Here is a 25,487-nt window from a genome sequence, read left to right on the forward strand (position 1 = left end):
CCCTTAGTAAATGTGGTTGACTTGTAGGCAACAACTTGAAATCACCCATGCTGAAAATACCAATTCCCTAGTTTTAGTGGTGTTTGAGTTATAAATATCTAATCATAAAAGGGTTTTTCGTGTTGTATTTTGAACAACACCTCTGAACTACTGCAGAGTAAACATTATAGAATAACTATGTCACAAGAGACACAGCAGTTTCAATTGCACTGAATTACTTTTTATGTTTATAATGACTAAAAAAACGTCAAATACACAGTGTCAAGGAAACTATTGTTTAAATTGTTTCCAATATGATCTCCTGAGATGTTTCTCCAACATTAGTAACATTTAGAATATTCAATATATCAGTTAAAATTTTCAGTTGACTTCCTTGAATATTAGAGATAACACACACATCTAATCTTTAACTTTCCCACTGAACTATGAATAATTAAAACAAAATATAACCAAATTTAATACAGGTAGATACTAACGCTTGGTCTACACTACCAATTTATCATAGTATCACTACGTCGCTCAAAAGCGTGGACTCCCGGTGTAAAAAGCACTATGTTGGGCTTCTCCTGTCACCACAGCTGCCAACTCTTGTGGAGGTGGAGTATCTACACTGATGGGAGAAGCTCTCCCGTCGGCATAGGTAGCGTCTTCACTAAGCACTGCAGCTGCGCTGTTGAAGCAATCTACATGTAGACAAGCTCTAAGAAGACGTTAACCTTCTATATTTCCAGACACTAAGTTTCCCCAACTATTTTAGTACGTGCTTTTAAAGGCAGGGGAATGGTGCAGAGGGCTGAGCACACCTTATTATTTAGTGACTGTAATTACCTTAGTTAAATAATTGTACACTAGAAAATTATCCATATTGATAGATACAGATGTTCGGGGGGAAAAGTGCAGAACACCATCTGGGTCTTACCAAGGAAGGGAAAGGTGTATTAAACCCATAGCATGAGAAAGGGAGACAAATTTCAACCTCATTAAGAGGCAATTAAACAAATCATCTTTTCTCACTTTCTTCCAATGGGCTGAGTTATATACACATGCATGCACACACATGAATAGGGAGTAAGCATTCATTTTATAGTGCATTGTAAGAAACAATTCCAAATAAATCATATTAACATTAGATTATAGTAACAGTACACAATCAGACCTCAGTAAGCAGCAATCACAACAGTACACAATCACCACTTAAAACGTCATTTTGTAGTCACATTGCACCTTGCAATAATATCAAGGAATCATCTAAATCCATAATGCTGCCTACTAATATATGCAATTTTAAATGCTAGGATGAACAGTTTCCTTTTAATACCATACATAGCCTTTGAGGCTGTGTCAAAACATGGCAAGCATAGCTCTTGAAAATAGAACCTCATCCCTCTAAAGTTTGTTATTTTTTTTAAATTTGTAACAATTTTATGTTAACAAGCAGCCTAGTAATTAGAATAATGTTAACATGGAAGATAATATAAAGAATTTTACACAACATTAAATTGAAAGAAAAAGGCCCCAAAGAGAAGCAAGAAGAGCTATACCAGCATGCAAAATCTGTCTGTCCAAAACTCAAATATAAAACTTTATTAGCTTTCCAAAGCCAAAGTGCAAGTCACTTAAACTAAAAAATTAAACCCAGTTCAAAATATTAGAATAAAGCTTATATATATATTTTAAAGGTTTAAGTTAGTGAATATAAGAAGGAAAATAAGATGTTCAAATGCTACACATAGCAGAACATCTTATCAGCAAAAAAGAGGGCTCTATTTAAATTCAGTTTTTCAGTCAGCTGCTATCTGAAACTGAGAGGAAAATATCTGAAACCTATGTATAAAAATTCCAAAAAACGAATTCCTTCTGGAGGCATGGACCCATGCACATCCAAGAAAACAGGGTTTTAAACAGAAAGGTACAGTTATGACTAAAACTAACCTCTGACCCCAAAAGAAGCTTTGCTCACTCCACATGTAGAGCCAAATCTTGTCCTTAGTTACACCCATGTAAACTCATTGACTTGAATAAAGTTTCTTGAGTATAACACAATAGAATATGGCCTATGCCCAGCAATAAGACATAAAAACGATGTCTATTCTAATTAAAAATGAATATGTAGCACAATATGCTATGCTTTCTGTGGGACTGTGCACAGAAAATGCAACCAAAACAGATTGTGACAATCCTGTAAAGAAAAGCTCTGTGCAACTCGAAAGTATGTCTCTTTCACTAACAGAAGTTGTCCCAATAAAAGATACCTCAGCCATGTTGTCTTCCTAAAATCCTTTGGCAGACACGTCTATAACTAAAATATTAAGACCTACTTTGAACTTTTTACACTGCTTATAAAGTAAATAAGGCTAGATGCAAAAACTGAGGTGGTTAAAATTAGCTATGCAACTTAAATACTGCCGCTCACATTGCTACACGGGAAGAATTTACTCTCCTGGTCGAAATATTTCCCTTTTCAATGAGCTGAACTACCAGGTCACCTGCTAACAATGTAGATTCTTTCCTGTCTGGAAGAAATGTATTGTCATCTCCCTTAACAAATAGCACCGTATTGTTCCCAGCTGGTTTACTTATGCAATTGTGATGAGAAAATGTTTTCAAAATGATGTGCAGAAGATGTACACTTTGATTGGGGTATTACAATTTATTTCATTTGAATACACAACATAAAAATGCACACTCAAGTTTTTCCTCTTTCTCTTTCTTATATGATTGCTATGTGTATAGAGTGCTATATTCAAATATATTTTACACATATACACCCCTTGACTAAACCTGGATGCGTTGGATGCTGAAAGCACCTTGGCTAGTGTATGCGTCTATGAAAAATAGAGTGCTATATTCAAATATATTTTACACATATACACCCCTTAACTAAACCTGGATGCGTTGGATGCTGAAAGCACCTTGGCTAGTGTATGCGTCTATGAAAAATACAGGCTGTCTACCTACATTTTAATTCCAGAAGGGACTATTATGATCATCCAATCTGTCCTGCATAACAAAGGATACAGATTTTCACCCAGTAATCCCTGCATCAAACCCACAGCCAATCTTTAAATAAAGATTTCAATCAATAGAGAATTCACCACATCCCCAGATACATTGTTCCAATGGTCAATTACCCTCTTTGTTAAACATTTTCACCATATTTCTAGTCTGAATTTGTCTACTTTCCGCTTCCAGCCACTGGATTATGTTATGCCTTTATCTGCTGTATTAAAGGGCTCTCTGGTATCAGAGATCATGTCCCCACATATAGGCCATGATCTAGTCACCTCTTAACTTTCTCTTTGTTAAGCTAAATAGATGAAGCTTCCTCTTCAGTCTTGCAGCGTAAGGCTGATTTTTCAGATTATTCTTCTAGTTCTTTTCTGAATCCTTTCCAATTTGTTGATATCCCTTTTAGATTGTGCCACCAGAACATTCTAACAATGGTCAGACTAATGCTGTAGACTGAGTAATAACATCATCTCCCCATTTCTCATTTTAAAAATCCCTACTTATGCATCCAAGGATTGCACATGAGCTCTTACCCACCACATCACATGGCAACCTCACATTCAGTTGGGTATCCATCATGACCCCTCAATTCCTTTTTGAGTTAGGGATTCCCAAATACAATCCCTCATTTTATAAGTGTGCCCTTCAATCTTGGTTCCTAGACACATGACCTTCCCTTTAGCTGTATTAAAACACACACAGTTTGATTGAGCCCAGATTGCTTTTTTCTAGTTCTCTGGAACTTTCCCGAATATTTCAAGTTTTGTTAAATATCAACAATCAGAGCTTCAGAAAGCTGCTCAGTCAATTTTTAAAACTTCTGAATGCAAGCTATCTGGTCCCATAGATTTTAAAGTGTTTAACTTTAAACGAAAATATTTATTGACTACTTCTGCTTTTTCTGCATCATTGACAATTTTATCATCCCTTTCTAGCAACAGACCTACACCATTACTAGGATTTCTGTTGTTCTTGATATAGTTTTTTAAAAGCCCTCTACATTGTCCTTTACCCTAGTGGCCATGGATTTTTCATTAATTCCTTTCACTTCCCTTATCAACTGTATGCAATTCATGATGGCTAATTTATGGCCATTGTTGTCAGCTACATGTAGTTGTTATAGATTATTTTATTTTTCCATTGCTGCTTTCACTTCCCTTCTTACTCAGGGTGAAGACTTCTGTTCTGATAGCAGAATCGTGGTTTGGGGACCTCTTGTGAAGATTTTTTTTTTTAATCTCCCAATTATCATACACATTTAAAATTTAAATCAAATCAGTTTTGCCCATTGTTATTATTTTTAGCTTCTGGAAGTTGACCCTTTTTTTAAAAGTGCCAGGTATATATATATTTATTTTAAAAGTCCCAGGTTGGGACTACTTTCTCTTTGGACAAAACAAATGTAACTAGGTCATGATTACTTTTATCTAGGCAATCACTAATTTTTCGTTTAGTGATTTTTCATTAGATTTCACCTTTGTCAAAATGAGATCTAATATAGAATTACCTCGAGTAGGATGTAATACTTTTTGTGATAGAAAATCATCTAAATTTTAGAAACTCCACGGAAGTTTTACTAGTGTCTGCATAACACCTCCAGTTTGAAATACATGATAGAAAGTACAGTTTTTTCTATACATCATAACTAGTTGTTTGAAGTATGGTTCATCCTGTTTGCTAGTTTGATTTGGTAGTCTATAATGGATTCCAAACAGGACCACATCTTGTGATTTGTCAGAACACTGATCCATAAGCATGCTGGCTCCTACATTTCTGAACTGTCAATTATTCTAAAGCATGTAATGGTAGTTTTGGTATAGAACAACACCTGCTCTATTTCTGTCTTCAGGATCCTTCTTAAATAGGGTGTGTATTCAGAGATTTTAACATCCCAATCATGTGACTCCTCCCACTATGTTTCAGTAATAGCTATTGTATCAAAATTTAGTTTTAATAAATGAGCACTTGAAATTCTTAGACACCTGAGAAGTGAATACAATCATTGGTATGCAGGCAATTAAGGAATTTCGTCTCTACATCCCTTCAAACCTTGATTCTTTCCATTTATGAAACCTTGAGCCTGAATTATATTTTTGCCTGGTGTGAGACAGCAGTGACCATTTCAAGACCACAGATAAAGAAATTAATTCTGCACAACACTGGAAAGTTGTATATCACTGGAAAGCTGGATTTAACATATTTTTTAAAAATATGAATTTCAAATCACATTCTGAATACGCTTTTGCCTTTCCAACTCCATTCTTCAATTCAAACTTGATTTTACTTGCTACTATATTCTGAGAATGGTTAGAGCTAAAATTTAATAGTTGTAATCCCAGTTTTCAAATGATATAAAACAATGATAACCCGAAGCTCAAACTATCAAAATGATGCTGGAAATGAATTGGAGGGGAAATGTAAGGTGGTAATTAGAACTAATTGTTTTTAGAATGTGGATCTACCCTGAAAAGTGAGTTAAAAAAAAAAGCTGTCATAAATATAAAGGGAAGGGTAACCACCTTTCTGTAATACAGTGCTATAAAATCCCTCTGGCCAAAGGCAACATCCTGTTACCTGTAAAGGGTTAAGAAGCTCAGCTAACCTGGCTTGCACCTGACCCAAAGGACCAATAAGGGGACAGGATATTTTCAAACCTTGGGGGAAGGAAGGTTTCTGTTTTGTGCTCTTTGTTTACGGGGTTGTTCTCTCTTGGGACTGAGAGAGGCCAGACAGAAACCCATCTTCTCCAACCCATCCTAATCCAAGTCTCCAATGTTGTAACCAGTATAGGTAAGCCAGGCAAGGCAGATTAGTTTATCTTTTGTTTTATGTGAGTTTTCCCTGGTCTAAGAGGGACGTTTATTCCTGTTTTCTGTAACTTTAAGGTTTTGCCCAGAGGGGGATCCTCTGTGTTTTGAATCTGAATACCCTGTAAAGTATTTCCCATCCTGATTTTACAGAGATGATTTCTATCTCTTTTTTTTTTTTTAAATAAAAGCCTTCTTTTAAGAACCTGACTGATTTTTCCATTGTTCCAAGATCCAGGGGTTAGGGTGTTTGATGATTTTGTAACCAATTGGTTAGGATATTATTCTCAAGCCTCCCCAGGAAAGGGGGTGTGTAGGGCTTGGGGGGATATTTTGGGGCAGCGGGGGGGGAAGACATCTCCAAGTGGTCTCTTTCCCTGTTCTTTGTTTAAAACGCTTGGTGGTGGCAGCATAAGGTTTAAGGACAAGGCAAAGTTTGTACCCTGGGGAAGTTTTTAACCTAAGCTGGTAAGAATAAGCTTAGGCGGTCTTTCATGCGGGTCCCCACATCTGTACCCTACAGTTCAGAGTGGGGAAGGAACCCTGACAAAAGCATCATGGGATTCCACCTTCAGTATTTATCAGTGATTTCCATATCTAAGCATGACTAGCATTTAAGTAAAAAGGTGTTTTTAAACTGCCACCATGTCCAATTCAGCTTGGGCTTGGAAAATCAAACTTGGTACTTTCCATCTTGCACATCACCAACTGTAATAGAGGCTCTATCAGGCAAACTGCACCATCCGTTACACCTGTGCAATCCAACTGTTTTCACCTTGTGTTTGCAGAGGTGTTTGAATCCATAACTGGAATACAGTAGGATTTCACAGGTCTGCAAAATTTATATTTCTGGTAATGCTCTCCAAGAGGGAAAAAATCCAGAACTTTTAATAAACTACATGATTATCATGCTTTAAACTTCATTTTCTAAAATATTTGTGGTGAATGAATATTAATTATGTGTATCTCAATAGCTTCACACAAAATTCAGAGAAATGTTAACATTTATACATCTTAGCTCTAAAAGGGTCAGAGGTCACATGAGTCCCATGTAGATGCTGAAAATTTCCCACTGTCACATGAAATACTGAAGTTATAGTGAAAAAAAATCAGACTTAAGGGGGAAAATACAAGTCCACTTCACTGGGATGTGTACCTCCTCTTGAACGTACACTGCTACTTGTGATGGCACCATCAACATGGGATTCAATGTCCTCTCAGATTTTGTTGGGAGTTAGAACTAGTTGAGGGACAAATATTAACTTTTCTTAACGTTTTCTTAAACTTCAACAGTTTTGGGAAACTAACCAACATTTAACTACAAAGAAAGATTTTTAAAAATCAGTGGAGATTTTTTTATCTCTTGCCAAGACAGGGGAACATTTTGGTGAAATTAGGATAAATGCATCCAGGATCCATTAATTTTTCAGCAAGTTTCAGCACCACCAGCACTACTCAACTACATTCATCCACTAATATCACCCAGAGTCTCCAGGACCATGCCAGCAGTGGATAGAAGGGTGGATCATCCTGTACCAGATGAGTGAAATAGAAGGCATGGGCATTTGCCTTCATGGCAAATACCTAATTTCTCAAGGCAGAGGGGGAGGAGGCATTTCTGTTGTGGCTTGTGCTTGTGGTATAATCTCCTTGCATGTGACCCACTCAGTCTGCCTCTGTACACATGCATACATACACCATATTATTATTATGAACGTGACTGGTAGCACTGCCTATTATTAAGGTTGCCCTAGACTTTCCATTATTAGACCCTGTTTTCAGTTGCTGATAACTTTAACTATTTGGACTGAGACATTCCAGGCTGGGCATCTACATCGGACTGATTTGAGGGAGGAAAATTCAGACAAAGTAGCTCAGCTACTTCCAAGAATGAGTCTGAGGAAAAATATATTGTTTTGTTCTGGTGAGGTTTTCTTTGAAAAGCTCTAGTAACCCCAAGCATTGGAACAGGAACTTGAAATTTGGCAGTGGGATGGCCTGTGAAGCAAGGATGTACCTTTTGCCATCCCTTTGAAACTCCACCCAAATTTGGCCAAGTTATCATTTTCTGAAAAACTGCAATTTGCATTTGCTCCATCGAGACTTGATAAAGCTTTGTAGCTTCATTTCCCATAGATTCCAACCGCACCAAGCAGGCACCAACCAATGGCTGTAGAAGGCCTAACAGGACTTTCCCTATAATTACAGTTTCCTGAATACATCAGGGCAAGTCCAAGCCCAAAAAATGAGATCAGGGAGCCTCTCTCTCTTGTGCTCTCAATGACCTCCTCCTGCTGATGACCAGGTAGCATGGAGGAGGTAGCTGCCTGAATCAACTGCAGAGAAGACAAGAGTCAGGCCTGAATTGGGGGACAGGGAGCGGAAGGGGGAGAACTGGCTGGGCAAGGAAACCGGGACAAGAACCCAGGAAGGGGTGGATTCACTATGTGCAAATTAGCAAGGTTTTACTATATTATACTTGATAACAAACAGGTTTTAGGTGTATGGTTTTGAAAACATATGAAATAGTAGGTCTTTAGTATCACTATTTTTCTGCAGTCATGGACATAAACTGCCAAAGCAAACAACTTCTTGATGCACTGACATCCATGTTTCAACAATCTTTCTGTCAACAGTGTGACAAAGCTCTGTCCTTGCCTCCGTGGGTCCCGCATTTCCTGGCAGATTTCTCTAGCCTCAGAGGCTCACTGTGACCCCCCACGTAACCCTTCTTTCTCTAGAGACAAGGGTCACAGTCTACTGAGCCATTTTCATCATAAAACAGCAAGGGAGGGGAGGAGAAGTTATCCTTCCTTGCACAGTCTCTGTTGTCTCCCAGTCTCAGTGATTAATCAGGGGGCAAAGGTTGGGGGGGGAAGCCCGGGCCCACCCTCTACTCCGGACTCCAGCCCAGGGACCCTAATAGTATCAGCTATGGTAGCTGACCTTATAGAAACATAACATGTACAATTCCCTGGGCTACTTCCCCCCCCCAGCAGCCCTCCCTTCCTCAAGCTCCACTTCACCCTTACCTCAGGGCCTCCTTCCTTGTGCCTGATATGGTGTGTCCTACTCAGTTTCCCCAAGAGCGCAACTTCCTCCCACAGCTCCTGACATGCATACCTACCTGACTAACTGGGATGCTTTTAACTAGTTTCAGACAGTCCCTGATTGGCTTCAGGTGTCCCAATCAACTAGCATTCTCCCTGCCTTCTGGAAAGTTCTTAATTGGCCCCAGGTGTCTTAATTGACCTGGAGCAGCTTCCATTTCACTTAACCTGATACCAGGGATTTGTTTAGCCTGGAACGAATATATCTATCTCCCACTACTTTTCTATAGCCATCTGGCCTTGCCCCGTCACAACAGCCTTACAACACCACGTCCCAAAGAAAAGTCCTTCAACTCTTGAATTTATACCTTATCTCTTAGAATCAAATATTTTGTTAAGAAACTGAAGCCAAATAAGAGCATACCTTGAGAGATAAAATGAGCCCAACATGACAGAGAACAAAATAAAACAAAATACAAACAAAATCCCGCAATATGAAGTAAAAGGCTATCTTTCTGACATAAGTTTTGCCAAGAGACGTTTCTTCTTATATGAATAAAATAAATTTTTATGATCCTTCAGAACAAAAAGATAATTATTGGTAATTTGTACCTTGGAATGCAATTCCCTTGTTCATATTGATCATCTGTAATTTGGATAAAAATACAGCTTTTCAACATATTTATGCTGAAACCATGCCTCCAGAAAACCAGAAGATGTTAAACTAGCTGTGGGCTTCTAAAAATTTTGTCTTATCCAAGTATTTCCCATACTACACAAAAAAAAAGCATACAATGAACCATGAGGATGAAAATTTCACAGCATCTAGTTTGTTTTGTTTTTAAAACATGTTTCCAATCAGAGATCAAATTCTTTCCTGATCAGTGATCCAAGACAAGCACTTGAAAAAACACACTGGCCTGAAAACATTTGTACTGGTCTGCCAACGTATTCCAAGTCCTAGCATCTGTATGGCAAATAAATAAATAAATAAATGACGTGACTTTTTTCTTTTTAAAACCCGAACTGTAACGAACAAGGTTAATTTTTCATTTACCATTGTAGGGTAAGGAAGACTAATATACTGAAATATAAATAATAAAATTAACTGAAGTTTATGGTTATCTACTACAGTGGTTGACAGTTTCAAATACCCAGTAATAGATTCTGGAATTCATTACTACAATTTGTTTTACTGTAACACCATGACCTTTCTCTTTCATTTTCTGATAGATATTTGTATGTTCTACATCAAAAGTCTGGTCATACAAGACAGCTAGATCTTATTTTGCTATACGGATCGCATATACTAATCTCGTCTCAGTTGCAAATTTTACAAGTCTTCACTGGGATTGTGAAGCTCTGCCCCTGAGTAGACCACTGGCAGGGAATGAACCTAGAACATCTGCATCTAAAAGCATGAACCTCTACTGCTTCAGCTAAAAGAGCAAGAATGAAATCCTGGTTCCACTGAAGTCAATGACAAGAATCCCAATGACTTCATTAGATCCAGAATTTTATCCCAGATCTATTAGCTCAGAGGCAGTAATAGACACAAAAACCTGTATGTGGTCTAGTTTAGAGGTGGACAAGCGTTGTTAGTATTGAATACAATTGTGCAAATTTAACTGCAGGCAGAATCAGCTTCTGCAGTTGGATGTAGTTAACAATTCTAACGAGCAGCAGGCCAGAATAGAATCCCTCTCACTCTCTTGCAGCTGTTTTGACTCTGTAAGGCTAACTGGAGGAAAAGTTATTCCTGCCACTAAAGCAAGCAGCTATTACTTCATTAGACAACATATCTATTATGAAGGTTTTAATCATTATATTAACTTATGTAACTACTTTTCATAGGGGAACCACACTTTTAAAAACAAACAAAACACACATCTAAACCACAGAACCTTGTTTCACTACTGTCAGCACATTACAACTTCAGAGTCTTTATTTTTTAAAAATTTTTATAATTTAGGCTTAATGTCAACTGAAATGCATACCTATATAATATTTTTATGGACAAATTCTTGCTGAGATAAAACACCTTTTATAAGATATTTGAGTAACTGGACTTTAAATCATGACACTCTCTACAAAAGCCAAATCTGAAATATGCCATAAAATAAGTGATTTACACAAGCTAGTCTTATTCCAGAAAACCACCCCTTGTATAACTGTTAATTACCAAAATAGTAAAAAGAATTTACCTTGTTTGCAAAACAAACAAACAAAACAAAATAAAATACACAACTCTGGACACCAGAAGCATAAAAGAAGTCCTGGTTAAAAAAATTAGTGTTTCCCCCATACAATATTTCAGAATAGTCTCGAGAAAAACTTAAATGGTCTCAATGTGTGTCTCAAAAGCAGGGAAATCTGGAAGTTAAGATGTTTCTTATTTTGAGTTTTGTTTGTTTGTTTTTTAAAAGGGACTGCATAGCTGTGTACTGTGTAAATGTGGCTGGGCCACTCAAATTCAAAGCAACATGGCCTTGAGGCAAGGAGAACCCTGACAGTCATTAACCCATTTTATCATTATATTTTATACAACAGGTTTTAAAATGTACAAAGTGTCACTGAAACATCACAAACAAATTGATAGTTACAGTAATTACTTTGTTTCATTATTCAAGAGAACAAGTAGACAGTTAAACAAGTATTGAGTGAATATGCAAGTGGTTTTCTTTCACATTTGATACTAACAAAATGGCTACAAAAATCATTAAAAACAGAAACCTACCTTAGGTTAAGAGAATGATTTTCATTAATATCCATAAATCCATCTTTACAAACATCTAATGCAAAAGATCTATAGTAGATCACCGCTAAAGAGGCACATGCAAGTCTATTGAGGATGTTTACCAAAACGGTAATTACTCTTGTCTTCATAGTGTATTGGACCAACCTGCATTAGAAAGTCTTATGCTAGTTTTGTTTTTCTATTAATATTGACAACAGATCAAAGAGCTTAGTTTTAAAGAATACCAAATTGTTCTGTAAATATTAGGAAAAGTCCATCAAGAAAAAAAATTACACACTAAATTAAGTGTTATGGCCACTGAAACGACATTTGATCATGAAAGATACATAAATGACTAACAATATTCTAGGTCAAGATAAAGTGTGAACAAAATGTAAGACTATATACCAAAGGGAAACACTGACATCTTTAGTATTAATTAGTGCAAAAAAAAAAAAGTTTAGTGATATTTTACACAGTAAAGGCAACAAGCTATTCAACAAGATTTATATGCAACAGCAAGTGCCAAGCGAACAGGGGGAGGAGGGAGTGATAATAGAACTGACCTATAAAAAAGGAGATATGAGTGAGAGCAAGAATCACAGAGGAATCATCAGATTGAGTATTCCAGGAAAAAGCATTCATTCCCCTCTGCAACGTCCTGGTGAAGAGGTATGTGGAAGCAGTGCTTACAGAGGAATGGGTAGGATTCAGACCAGAATGAAGTACAACAAATCGGCTATTTTTGATAAGACAGTCATTGGAGAAATATACAGAACACAACCAAACCTATTACAACAATTCTATAAGACTTCAAACAGGCTTTTGATAGCATTTTGTAGAAAGGGTAATGGCAAATCTTAAGATTGTATGGCATCCCAGAACTGAAATTGATCAAGTCAATAGAAAACATCTGCAGCAAGACCAGGAGCGTGGCAAGAGAAAACAAGAAGCTGAAGGATTAGTTCAGAATGACAGCAAGGAGTGAGATAAGGATGTATATTATCGCCAGATTTGTTCCACTTGATACTGGAAGCAGTACTGTCTGTAGCACTGAGAGATGAAACGAGAAGAGTCAGGCTAGGAGGAAGAACAGTGAATAACCTTAGATTCACAGATGATATTAACCTCATAGCATTGACCAAGGAGGATTTACAGAGAATAACCTCATTCAGACCCACCGTCACTGCTGAGTTGATGGACAGGAATCAAAGAAAGAGAAAGAAGAGAAAAAGTGACAGTTAAGGTTGCGGCAAGACACATCTATTCACTCAAAATCTTAAAAGCACAGAAAATAAGAAGTTAAGGGGAAAGATTTGTGCATTTCTTTCCACCCTCATATTATTGGCAGTGTGGTAGGCACCATGCCAACACTCCATAATGCTTTCACTTCCATCTTGACAAGATACCCAAAAGCAATGTACAAACCCCACCCACCCCGCAACTCATCAAATTTGCATGCTAACACAAAACCTTAAGAGTGACCTCATAAGCTTTTATATCAACAGATCAGCACATCTGAGTGCCACACATTCAGAAAGTTATTTTGTCTTTACACTGTTGAGGTAAATCTTAATGTTTTGTTTGAGTGCAAATCTGCTGAGGTTTGGGTATGTTGTGCTTTTGCATATCTATTTAAGATGGAAGTGAAAGTCTTAAGAAGCCTTGGAGTGTATCATCAACAGTGCTGCAGGCAATTGGAGGGGTGGAAAGGAACACACAAGTCTTTCCCCTTCACTTAAAAGCATGGAAATAAGTTTAGTGAAGATGAGGCATGTCCAGCCAGAACCTTAACTATCACTGAACATTGGGGCGTGGGGGGGGGGGTTTCCACTCCTAATTTCCTAGGTTGTTTGGTTTTAGGTACACCTTTGGTGTATCTCAGACGATAGCTCCCAAGGGTCAGGGAAAAGCAGTGCTGCATCTGTCTCGTAATCAGAGAAAGAAACTGAGCTGCTGACGCTGCTCCTGACTACGTCAACCCTCCTGAAGACCGTGCGAGGACATGATGTGCTTTAGTAAATTGTGTGTGTCTAATATTTTATTCTTATTGAAGAGTTAATGCAAGTAAGGATAGCCAGAGCAACTGTCCATGATAAAATAACCTATCAGCTGGAATGAACTTCTGTGAAGAGTCTATGTAATCCGCAAGCGTCATGGCCACCATCTTGGCCAACACTGAACCAATGACCTCCAGAACAAAAAACATGGTGTCCTTACAACTTGAGCTAAATAGCATGGGCAGTCTCAGGCTCATATCCTTTGTGGACTGGACACAAAAAGGGGCACATAACACACACTAGGGGGTTACCAAAGGAAAATGTGTGACAAATTAATAAAATGTGTACTTTGGCTATTCACATCATGTACAGATTAACATGGTTTTAAAATGTTTTTTCCATTTTGTGATTCACATGCAACTATACCATCCTCCCACAGAGTAACAGAAGGATTTGAATCCCTTGACCTTCAGAATCCTACCTTAGGCCCTTACTCTTTGAGCCACAGAAGTAATTGCTAGTGTCTTTCTAAGCTAGCTACTTGAGAGCATGGCACACTTTCACAGTGGGTTGCAAAACTATTTAGTAGCCAGCAGTAGAATACTGGGGAACAGGAATCCTAGATTCCATCCTTTGTTCTCAGAGGAGTGTGAATCATAGTGGTTAGAGATTGGATAACCCAAACTGTTTTAGCCACTGTGAGGTGCAGTAGATAAGATGCAGGTTTGTCATATTAGAGATGTTACTGTATGCACAGAACCCACATTGTGTAAGTTCTTTGTTAACTTACTTTAAAAAATGGGAGGGAGCAGTGGCTCTTCCCTAACTATTTTCTAGGTTGGCTGTCTCAGTAAGGTAGTTAACCACACGAGAATTTAAACAGCACTTAGAAGTGAGATTTGAACACACTGTGTCTTCTTTGCAAGCTTGGGAATTGTTCCTTTAGGCCAGTGGTCCCAAACTTGTTCCGCCGCTTGTGCGGGGAAAGCCCCTGGTGGGCCGGGCCGGTTTTTATTTACCTGCCGCGCCCACAAGTTCGGCCGATTGTGGCTCCCAGTGGCCGCAGTTCGCTGCTCCAGGTGAATGGAAACTGCTGGAAACGGCGCAGGCCGAGGGACATATTGGCCGCTGCTTCCAGCAGCTCCCATTGGCCTGGAGCAGCGAACCATGGCCACTGGGAGCCGCAATCGGACGAACCTACGGATGCGGCAGGTAAACAAACCGGCCCGGCCCACCAGGGCCTTTCCCTGCACAAGCAGCGGAACAAGTTTAGGAACCACTGCTTTAGGCTACATGGGATTCTGATTAGTTGGAGAATGGGAAAGCAAGTCTCTGCCCCTCTTCGAAGTGAGAAACAGCAATTCCACCACAGCACATTTGTTGTCAAATAACATTTGACTGGTCTGCCTTGGTGCATCAATTTGCCATTATGGATAAAAGGTTGTAAACCACTTTACAGACAAACAAAACCTAACTGATATTCTAGGAATCAGCACATGTGGAGAAACAATGTGGCCAAAGGACAGGTGCCAGAATACTTTATACTGCTTGCTAGAGAAAAAAGAGACACACTCCACTGGGGGGGGGGGGGGAGGAGGGGGAGGAGAGGGTCACCCAAATAGGGGATTGTAACTCATTCTCAGTATCAATTCATTTTTCATCAAACCACCAAGAAAAATATGTCAGTAGTACTCAAAGTTTATATTGTGTGTTTTGGTTTTTGCCATTTCCGTGACATTTTTTAATAAAATAAGAGGTTTAAATTTCTTAATAAAACAGATCAACTTGGACTATGGTTTAGATACCAATACACCACAATATACGGAAAGATCCATGTGTTGGAGTAGATATTTCCCATCCAGGAGAAAATTTTTAAAAAGTACTATTTCAAAAATAAGCATATGAGCAGTAGTCCTCTGTAGTCCAAGTATATTTTATGTGTAGGACAAAAATTGTATGCACAGTGTGTGATTTTTCAGAGATTTTAAGGCTAAAAGTGATATAGTCTGACCTCTTATATAACACAGGCCACAGAATTTCATCCATTTACTCATGTAATGAGCCCCAACTTGTGATTTCACTAAGCCTGTGCAGATTTTTACATTTTTTTTGAGATTACATACTGTCTTTTGAAGTGAAGTCTTACATATGTTCAAGAAATATATTAAGGATGAAAATATAATTTTTAAAGGCTCCTGAGTATCTTTCCTTACTGTCAGGTTTCAGAGTAACAGCCGCGTTAGTCTGTATTCGCAAAAAGAAAAGGAGTACTTGTGGCACCGTAGAGACTAACCAATTTATTTGAGCATAAGCTTTCGTGAGCTACAGCTCACTTCATCGGATGCATCTGTGCATGCTGTAGCTCACGAAAGCTTATGCTCAAATAAATTGGTAAGTCTCTACGGTGCCACAAGTACTCCTTTTCTTTTTTCTTTCTCCTTACTATAAGCATATGAAAGTCAGTCTGAAAATGTGGACTGCAATGGCTGAAACATGTAAAGCTTTAATATTTTTAATGGAAAAAGACTTGATAGATGTTAAGTCATATGATGATCAGGTTTATGAACAATGACAAAGTGAAATACAAAATGAAAAGCAGTAATGTTACCCATTGGCTAAATTCAGGTGGATTTGGTTTCCGCTGCTTCCTGATAAAACCCAAAATCATTGACTTAACAAAAGCAAAATCAGACCTGGACCATGTTTACTCATTAAGAGAAATTCATCCAATGGGACAAGTCAAAAGCTGTAACATCAACAGAAATGTTTATAGGCAGAATGGAAACACTTTGTATCTAATCACACTACAGTCTCCAAAAGCCACAAAATAACTCACATCACTTCCACTGCACAAAGTCCACTGCACTAAAATTTAGAAATGAGTGTTTTCCAAACCCATTGCAGCAAGTTTTTTGGGTTTTTTTTTTTGGGGGGGGGGCGAACTGCCTACTAAATGCCAGACTTTTTGTTGTTGTTGTTAAGCTAGCTGTTAATGTGCAGTTGTACCCAGAAACATTTAAACGGGATAACCTTCATGATTCCAACACAAATCTCTCACACCACCAACTATTTAGTATTATTTTAATCCCAATCACCACTACAGAGCTCTGCCAGAAGAGGTTAGGCAAACCACTACAAAGTACTTGCAACTTGCTTTGCAGTTGAGCTGTCTGTATAATTTGGGATCACCAGTTCCCCTGCTGATCCAACAAAAACTATTGATTATCATCTTGCAATAGGGAGGTGCCAGCAAAGCAATGAAAGTTGGTCAAGGTCTTTCATAAACACAGAAGAAAAGAGAGTGAAATAAACCAAACTGCAGGAGAAACTAATCCTAATCTTTGCTTAAATAGCTGTTAAGTATGCACAGGAGTTTCTAAAAGGGGAGTGCACTGGGGGGTACGGGGCAGGGGAGATGCCATAAAAAAGAGCAAGTCAAACCCTTACATGTGGACAAATTTGGGAAAAAGTGAGAGGGACCTTTCTGTCACTTGTCTTGTCCACCAACTGCCTCAGGTCCATCACCAACTGTAACATCACTTGAAAAATTAGGTAAGGCATTTAGAAGGAAAAACACTCACTTGTCACAATCATGGATATACAGTCAAGATCACATCTTTAGGTTATCGTCCAGAAGAGAAGAGAAAAAAATAAAGCAAAAAAACAAAACAAAACAACTGATCTCTGATGTCTCTCCACAATGAATCTTTCAGATTTTCTTCTGATCTTGCATTCTTTCTTGAGCAATTAGTTACCATTAAAAAGGCCCCCATAAAAGCTCATGAACTAATAATAGATAGGATCCACAGCTTGTCCAAAGTATTCTTCCAAAGTTTTGGGGTCTTTCAAGTTGTCTGCATTTGAATTACAAATCTTGACCTATAACCATGCTTCCTGTCTCAAGAGAAAATATCCTTAATAACAAGAGTTTAAAAAAAAATCCTCCAATACAGTGACTGAATGGTCAGTGCTTCTGAATTTTTAATTTTACTTGCAACAAAATTCTCAATTCAGGTTTCTATTTTAGAAGGACTGGGGTCTTTTGACACTAGCATGTTTAACTGTCATTGTTAGACTGATTAACATTTTCAGATATTTGATTATATCTCTTGATCAAAACACATGATTAGACTGGAAAAACAGGGCTGTAATCACACTTGATAGGGCATGACTTTGGACTGCATATTACTGAATGCAAAGAATCATATAGCACCTTAGTTAAAAGACAACTCACAAAAGAACAAAGAACAAAAACTAGAAGCAGAGTTAGAAGTACTCAGTCTATACAGTTGTAGTTTAATGAGTTCCAGTTACCTATAAAAACATTCAACATCTCATGTCTTCTAATGGTTCAGCATCAGGCACTGATGGCACAGCCATGCAAATTCGTCCTCCAGAAGAAACTTGGCAAGGTTGGACAGCAATTTTGGTTTTAAATTACAAAAATCAGTGACAGTTTGTCCATTTATAAATCATACAAGCTTTAAAATAAAAGTTTAGTTGCCTTATGCATACTCTTCACTTGGATAATTAAAGAATTAATTTTATTTTTAGATTAAGAATGATAAAAAGTAATCCATGACAATATGGTCCAACCACTTTTGGTGTTTTGAAAAAAACAGGCTTTTGAGTAACAGGTGGAATAACTAGACTGCTCAGAGGACTGGCAATGAGATATAGAGTTGTTCACTTAAGTCATCATTTCAAAAACACTGCCAAGTGACCAAAATGCATTACTATCATAGTGGAGCTCAGTGGCCCACTTGGTATGAATTTGTAGACCGAATGCAATTCCTAGTAAAACAGGACGGAGGGAGCGGGGGAGATTGGTTGATTTTGACACCTGCAAAACTGGTATTCTATATGACAGTCTCAAACATCAGATATTGGTATCAGACAGGATACCAGATTAGAAATGCTTATGCTCCAAAGAGGACAAATACTGTAATGAGAACAGAGTCTAAGGGCCCAATTCCTCAAATCCGTTTACCAGCAGAACATCCACCAAAATCAATGCAAGTTTTGCACCTAGAGGATTTCCCAAATCGATCCCCAAATGTATCTTCTTACTTCTAGAAATGACCCCTTCAAGACTCAGTTGAGCCACATTAATAAGGTGGAAAAACTTGTAAAAGCGATTAGTTATGATTTATCTGACTTGGGAATAGAGGCCTTTGGTTTTCTGGTCCACCAATTCAGCACCACGAAAGCCCACTTATAAATTTAAGCGTACACAGGATACTTTTCATTGGTTTGTGTGTGTCTATTCTTCCATCATTGCATGTATGTAATTCCATTAATGGGCGATTTTTATACACGCACCAGTAGAAGAGGAAAAAAAAAGTCTCTGTGCACTCTTCTACAACTGAATCTTAAAGACACAAAATTCCAACCACCGGGTACAAATAGTCTTTTCTTTTTTTTTTAAATCTGCCTTAAAATGCATTTTCCCAAGAGACAAAACCCTTGCTGGCTCAGGCGAATACATATTTATCAAAGAAATCAGAATGGATCCAGAATAATGACTGTTCTACACTCCCAAGGATGGCTTCTTGTAAAAATAAAAACAAGGAAGTTACATCCAAGAGAAACCATAATGCTTTTCAATTAAGGTTAAGGCTGTGAAATTGAGGCATCAAAAGACAGGAAATTCAAAGTTAAGGCTATCTCAGTCTCATCTCATCCCCTCCTTACCCCAAGACCCCAACTCATGCCCTGACTGCTCCCTTCAAGCACTTCTCAACAACCTGGTGATTGATGGTGTGTCAGAGCCTTAACTTTGGCTCTCATGGCTTCTCTTACAACCTTTAACCTTCTTGTTCTAGCGTGTGAGGATGAGCAGTTTAAATTTTAATATTTTGCATCACCTGAGCTTGCTGCATGGCCAAGGCACAGGGTGGTACTTTGATACACACACATACGGAAACTCCCTCCGCCCCCAACACATGCCACAACTCGGCTTTGCCCACATTTTTGCACACTACCAAGCGGCACACTTTTGTGTTGCACTCTAAACAGGGCGCTGCTGTCAGCGCTACTCCCCACCATCCAGCAACACCCCCCGCTGGAGTCAAAGTGTTGTTGGGGGAGCACAGGCCAATGGCAACACTCTACCGTCTCCTCCTTTCAGTCATATTTCCGTCCTCCTCCAGCAAAACTGGGGAGGAAGGGGGGGGGGGCACCAGGCACCGCGGCTTGGGAGCCCCGCACCCGCCGGGCCCTGCAGAGAAGGGGCAGCAGCAGGAGCAAGTGTGGTGACAAGCCTGCAATGTTTCAAACAGCCCCGAAAGAAGGGCGGGGGGTCGGGCAGTGTGTGCACGGGCGGGGGCGGGGGGGGGGGGCAGGGCTGGTGCTCTGGGTCATTACCTCGTAGAGTTCCTCGGAAGCCATGCTGGGGAGTCTCACAAGGTGGAGTTGGGGGCTGGTTTGGAGATACTTTGTTTCAGTTGGTGTCTGTGTGGCCTCCCTCCTCCTCCTCCTCCTCCTCCTCCTTCTTCCTCCTCCTCCTCCTGCGCGCTGCTGCCTCTCGCTCCCCGGTGCAACTGGCCGCCGCTCCCCGCACGAAATGCCAGCGCTGCGGCGGCGGCGGCGGCGGCGGGGGCTGCGCGCAGAGCAGCTGCGCAACTCGCTCGCGCACTCACCCGCTCGCGCGCGCACACACACACACACACTCACCCCACACTCACCCTCGCCCACACGGCGGCTCCCCGTACCCCCACCCCTCTGTCCCCGGCTCGCTCCCCAGGATCACTAATCGAGCGCAGAGAGAGCGCCACACGCAACCCGCTCCGGCTCGACTTCAGCCGCCTCTCGCACCATCCTCCTCCTCCTCCTCCTCCTTCCCCCGCTTTGATCTCCCATTGTCTGCGCGGCGGAGGGCACCGCGAGGCGGCGGCGGCGGCGGGCCAGCCCGCGCGAGCTCCCTGGCCGGGCGCGGCGCAGGCTGGCACAGCGGCCATGGGGCTGGCTGGCCGCGCGCGTTGAGGCGCCCGCCTGGCTCCAGCCCTGGAAAGAGCGTGTGTCCCGCTGGGGCGGAAGGGACGGGCCGCCCGGGCAAGGGGCCGCCACACTCCGCCAGCCTGGGAGGAGAGGCAAAGCCATGGGGCGAGTCCCAGTGCTCACAGGAGATGGGGCCTGCTAAACCCTCACCTCCTCCTGTCCCCACCGGGATCCCCATCCACCTACTCATCATCCTCCTGCAACTCCTACTCATCCCTACCATGATCCCCATCCATGCCACCAGGATCCCTGTCCACCTCCTCCACATCCCCACCAGGATCCCCATCCACCTACTCTTCACCCTCCTGCTCCTTCTAGACATCCCCATCAAGCTCCCCATCCACCCACTCATCCTCCTCCTGCTCCTCCTACGCAACCCCACCATGATCCCCATCCACATACTCATCATCCTCCTGCTCCTCCTACCCAAACCCACCATTATCCCAATCCACCTACTCATCATCCTCCTGCTCCTCCTCCTCCTCCCCACCATGGTCCCCATTCCCCCTTCTCATCATCTTCCTCCTGCTCCTCCAACCCATCCTGATGGTGATCCCCATCTACCTACTCATCATCCTCCTACTCCTCCTGCCAATCCCCACCATGATACCCATCCACCTACTCATCATTCATCTGCTCCTCCCTCCCATCCCCACCATGGTCGCCATCCACCAACTCTTCATGCTCCTGTTTCTCCTACCCATCCCCACGAGGATCCCCATCCACCTACTCATCAACCTCCTGTTCCTCCCACCAGGGATCCCCAGCCACTTACTAATAATCCTTCTGCTCCTTCTACCCATCCCCACCATAATCCCCATCCACCTACTCTTCTTACTACTGCTCCTCCTTCCCATCCCCAACTATGATCCTCATTTACCTCCTCCTCCTCCTTCTCTTTCTACCCATCCCCACCAGGATCCCCACTCACCTATTCCACTTCCTTCTGTTTCTCCTACCCATCCCCACCAGGATCCCCATCCACCTTCTCATCATCATCCTGCTCCTCCTACCCATCCCCAACAATGATCCCCATCTACCTCCTCCTACTCTTCCCATCTATACCCACCGTGATCCCCAGCCACCTATTTCACATCCTACTCATCCCCACCATGATACCCATCCACCTATTCATCATCCCTCTGCTCTTCCTACCCATTCCCACCATGATCCCATCCACATACTCATCATCCTTCTGGTCCTCCCTCCCATCCATAACATGATCCCCGTTCACCTACTCATCCTCCTCCTGTTCCTCCTACCCATCCCCACCATGATTCCCATCCACCTACTCCTCATCCTCCTGCAACGCCTACTCATCCCTACCATGATCCCCATCCACCAACTCTTCTTGCTCTGGTTTCTCCTACCCATCCCCACCAGGATCCCCAGCCACCTACTCCTCTTCCTACTGCTCCTCCTACCCATCCCCAACCATGACCCTCATCTACCTACTCCTCCTCCTCTTCCTACCCATGTCCACCAGGATCCCCATCCACCAGCTCTTCATCCTCCTGCTCCTCCTACCCATCCCCATCGTGATCCCCATCCACCTTCTCATCATCTTCCTGCTCCTTCTACTTATCCCCACTGAGCTCTGCATCCTCCTACTCATCATCCTCCTGCTCCACCTACCCATCCCCACCAGGATCCCCATCCATCTACTCCTCCTTCTCCTGCTCCTCCTACCCATCCCCAACAATGATACCCATCTACCGCCTTCTACTCTTCCTACCTATGCCCACCGTGATCCCCAGCCACCTATTCCACATCCTACTCATCCCCACCATGATCCCCATCCATCTACTCATCATCCTCCCACTCGTCCCCACAGTGCTCCCCATCCACCTACTCCTCATTATTCTCGCACTGTAAAAAACAAAAATTGTATTTTTCAATTCACCTCAAACAAGTACTGAAGTGCAATCTCTTTATCGTGAAAGTGTACCTTACAAATGTAGATTGTTTTTGTTTACAGAACTGCACCCAAAAACAAAACAGTATAAAACTTTAGAGCCTACAAGTCCACTCAGTCCTACTTCTTATTCTGCCAATCGCTAAGACAAACAAGTTTGTTTACATTGACAGGCAACAATGCTGCCTGCTTCTTATTTACACCTGAAAGTGAGGACAGGCATTCACATGGCACTTTTGTAGCTCGTGTTGCAAGGTATTTAGATGCCCGATATGCTAAACATCTGTATGCCCCTTCATGTTTTGGCCACTATCCAAGACAAATGCTTTCATGCCGATGATGCTCGTAAAAAAAATAATGTGTCAATTAAATTTCTGACTGTACTCCTTGGGGGGAGACTTGTATGTATCCTGCTCTGTTTTACCCACATTCTACATGTATTTCATGTAATAGCAGACTCAGATGATGACCCAGCACATGTTCGTTTTAAGAACACTTTCACAGTAGATTTGACAAAACGCAAAGAAGGTACCAATGTGAGATTTCTGAAAATAGCTACAGCGCTTGACCCAAGGTTTAAGAATCTGAAGCGCTGTCCAAAATTTGAGAGGGATGAGGTGTAGAGCATGTTTTCAGAAGTCTTAAAAGAGCAACACGCTGATGCGGAAACTACAGAACCCAAACCACCAAAAAAAGAAAATCAACCTTCTGCTGGTGGCATCTGATTCTGCTGATGAAAATGAACATGCTTCAGTCTGAAGTGTTTTGGATCGTTATCAAGCGGAACCCATCATCAGCATGGACGCACGTCCTCTGGAATGGTGGTTGAAGCATGAAGGGACATATGAATCTTTAGCACATCTGGCATGTAAATATCTTGCAACGCCAGCTACAACAGTGCCATGCTAACCCCTGTTCTCACTTTCAGGTGACGTAGACAAGAAGCAGGTAGCATTATCTCCTGCAAATTGTAACCAACCTTGTTTGTCTGAAAGATTGGCTGATCAAGAAGTAGGACTGAATGGACTTGTAGGCTCTAAAGTTTTACATTCTTTTATTTTTGAATGCAGTTTTTTTTGTACAGAATTCTACATTTGTAAGTTCAACTTTCATGATAAAGAGATTGCACTACAGTACTTGTCTGAGGTGAATTGAAAAATACAATTTTTTTGTTTTTTTACAGTGCAAATATTTGTAAAAAAATAAATATAAAGTGAGGACTGTGCACTTTGTATTCTTTGTTGTAATTGAAAGTAATATATTTGAAAATGTAGTAAACATCCAAAAATATTTAAAATGGTATTCTATTGTTAACAGTGTGATTAATCTCAATTAATGTTTTTAATCGCTTGACAGCCCTACCTCCTACCCATCTCCACCATAATCCCCATCCACCTGCTTATCATCCTGGTCCTCCTATCCATCCTCACCATGCTCCCCATTCACCTACTCATCATCCCTCTGCTCTTCCTACTCATCCCACCATGAACCCCTTTATCCACTCATCATTTTCCTACTTCTCCTACTCATCCCAACCACAATCTCTCTCCACCTCCTCCTCGTGCTCCTCCTGTCCATTGCCACCATGGTCCCACTGTTCCTCCTTCCACTCTCTGCCATGAACCCCTCCACCTGCTCATTATCCTGCTTCTCCTTCCCATCTGCAACATAAAAGCATAGAAATGTAGGACTGAAAGGGACCTAGTCAGGCCATCAAGTCCAGTCCCCTGCATTGAGGCAATACGAAGTATTATGTAGAGTCTGACAGATGTTTGTCTAACATTCTTAAATCTGCCAACGATGAAGTTCCAGTGCTTAACTACCCTTACAATTAGGAAGTTTTTCCTAATGTCTAATCTAAATCTCCCTTGGTGCAATTTAAGTCCATTACTCTTGTCCTGTCCTCAATGGATAAGAACAATTTTTCACCTTCCTTTTTATAACAACCTGTTATCTACTTGAAGACTGTTATGTCCCCCTTCAGTGTTCTCCAGACTAAACAATCCCAGTTTTTGAAATATTTCCTTCCACATTGTGTTTTCTCGACCTTTAATCATTTTTGATGCTTGCCTCTGGAATTACTCCAATTTGTCCTCATCTTTCCTGAAGTGTGGTGGCCAGAACTGGACACAGTACTCCAGTTGAGGCCTTATCAGTGATAAGTAGAGAGAAAGAATTACTTCTCATGTCTTGCTTACAACACTCCTACTAATACATCCCAGAATGATGTTCACTATTTTGTTACAGTGTTACACTGTTGACTCATATTTAGTTTGTGATCCACTATAACCTCCTGATCCTTTTCTTTAATACTCCTCCCTAGGCAGACATTTCATTTTGTATTTGTGTAGTTGATTATTCCTTCCTAAGTGCAGGACTTTACATTTGTCCTCATTGAATTTAATTCTATTTAATTCAGACCATTTCTCCAGTTTTTCAAGATAATTTTGACTTCTAATCCTGTCTTCCAAAGCACTGGCAACCCCTCCCAGCTTGGTGTCATCTGCAGACTTTATAAATGTACTCTCTATGCCATTATCCATGATCCCCCTCCAACTCCCCCTCCTCGTCCTCCTACCCATCCTCAGCATCCTCCTCCTGCTCCTTGTCCCTATCCCCACCATCATCTCCCTTCACCTCCACCTGCTTCTTCTCCTGTTCATCCCCACCATCGTTCTCCTCCTCCTTGTACCCATCCCCCTTCACCTCTTCCTCCTATCCAACCCCCCCAGGATCCTCTCCATCTACTCATCTTTCAGCTTCTCCCACCCATCCTCATTGTGATCCCCCTCCACCTCCTCTTATAAAATTATTACTGTGATCCCCTCCCCGCACTTCCTATCCCTTTGTCCCTCATTCTTTTGCTTTTATCCTTCCTCAACCTGATCCCCCTCAATTTACTCATTTTTCTGAATCTCAGTCTGACTCCCCCTCTAACTTCTCTTGGTCTTTCTCTTCATCCTCCCCCTC

At 41.0% G+C, this 25,487-nt stretch overlaps 1 protein-coding gene across 1 annotated transcript in view; it reads right to left on the reverse strand.

Moving 5' to 3' along the window:
• Positions 1–20,289, reverse strand: part of CDYL (chromodomain Y like) — a 189,472-nt gene extending 169,183 nt beyond the window's left edge. The window contains exon 1 of the mRNA XM_084620803.1: positions 19,970–20,289. Coding sequence (XP_084476929.1) covers positions 19,970–19,993 — 24 coding nt within the window. The 5' untranslated portion in view covers positions 19,994–20,289. The remainder of the gene's footprint in view (positions 1–19,969) is intronic.
• Positions 20,290–25,487: the final 5,198 nt, after the last annotated feature.

The sequence above is a fragment of the Lepidochelys olivacea genome (genome assembly GCF_965140295.1).
Source record: "Lepidochelys olivacea isolate rLepOli2 genome assembly, chromosome: 2".
Taxonomy (NCBI): Eukaryota; Metazoa; Chordata; order Testudines; family Cheloniidae; genus Lepidochelys; species Lepidochelys olivacea.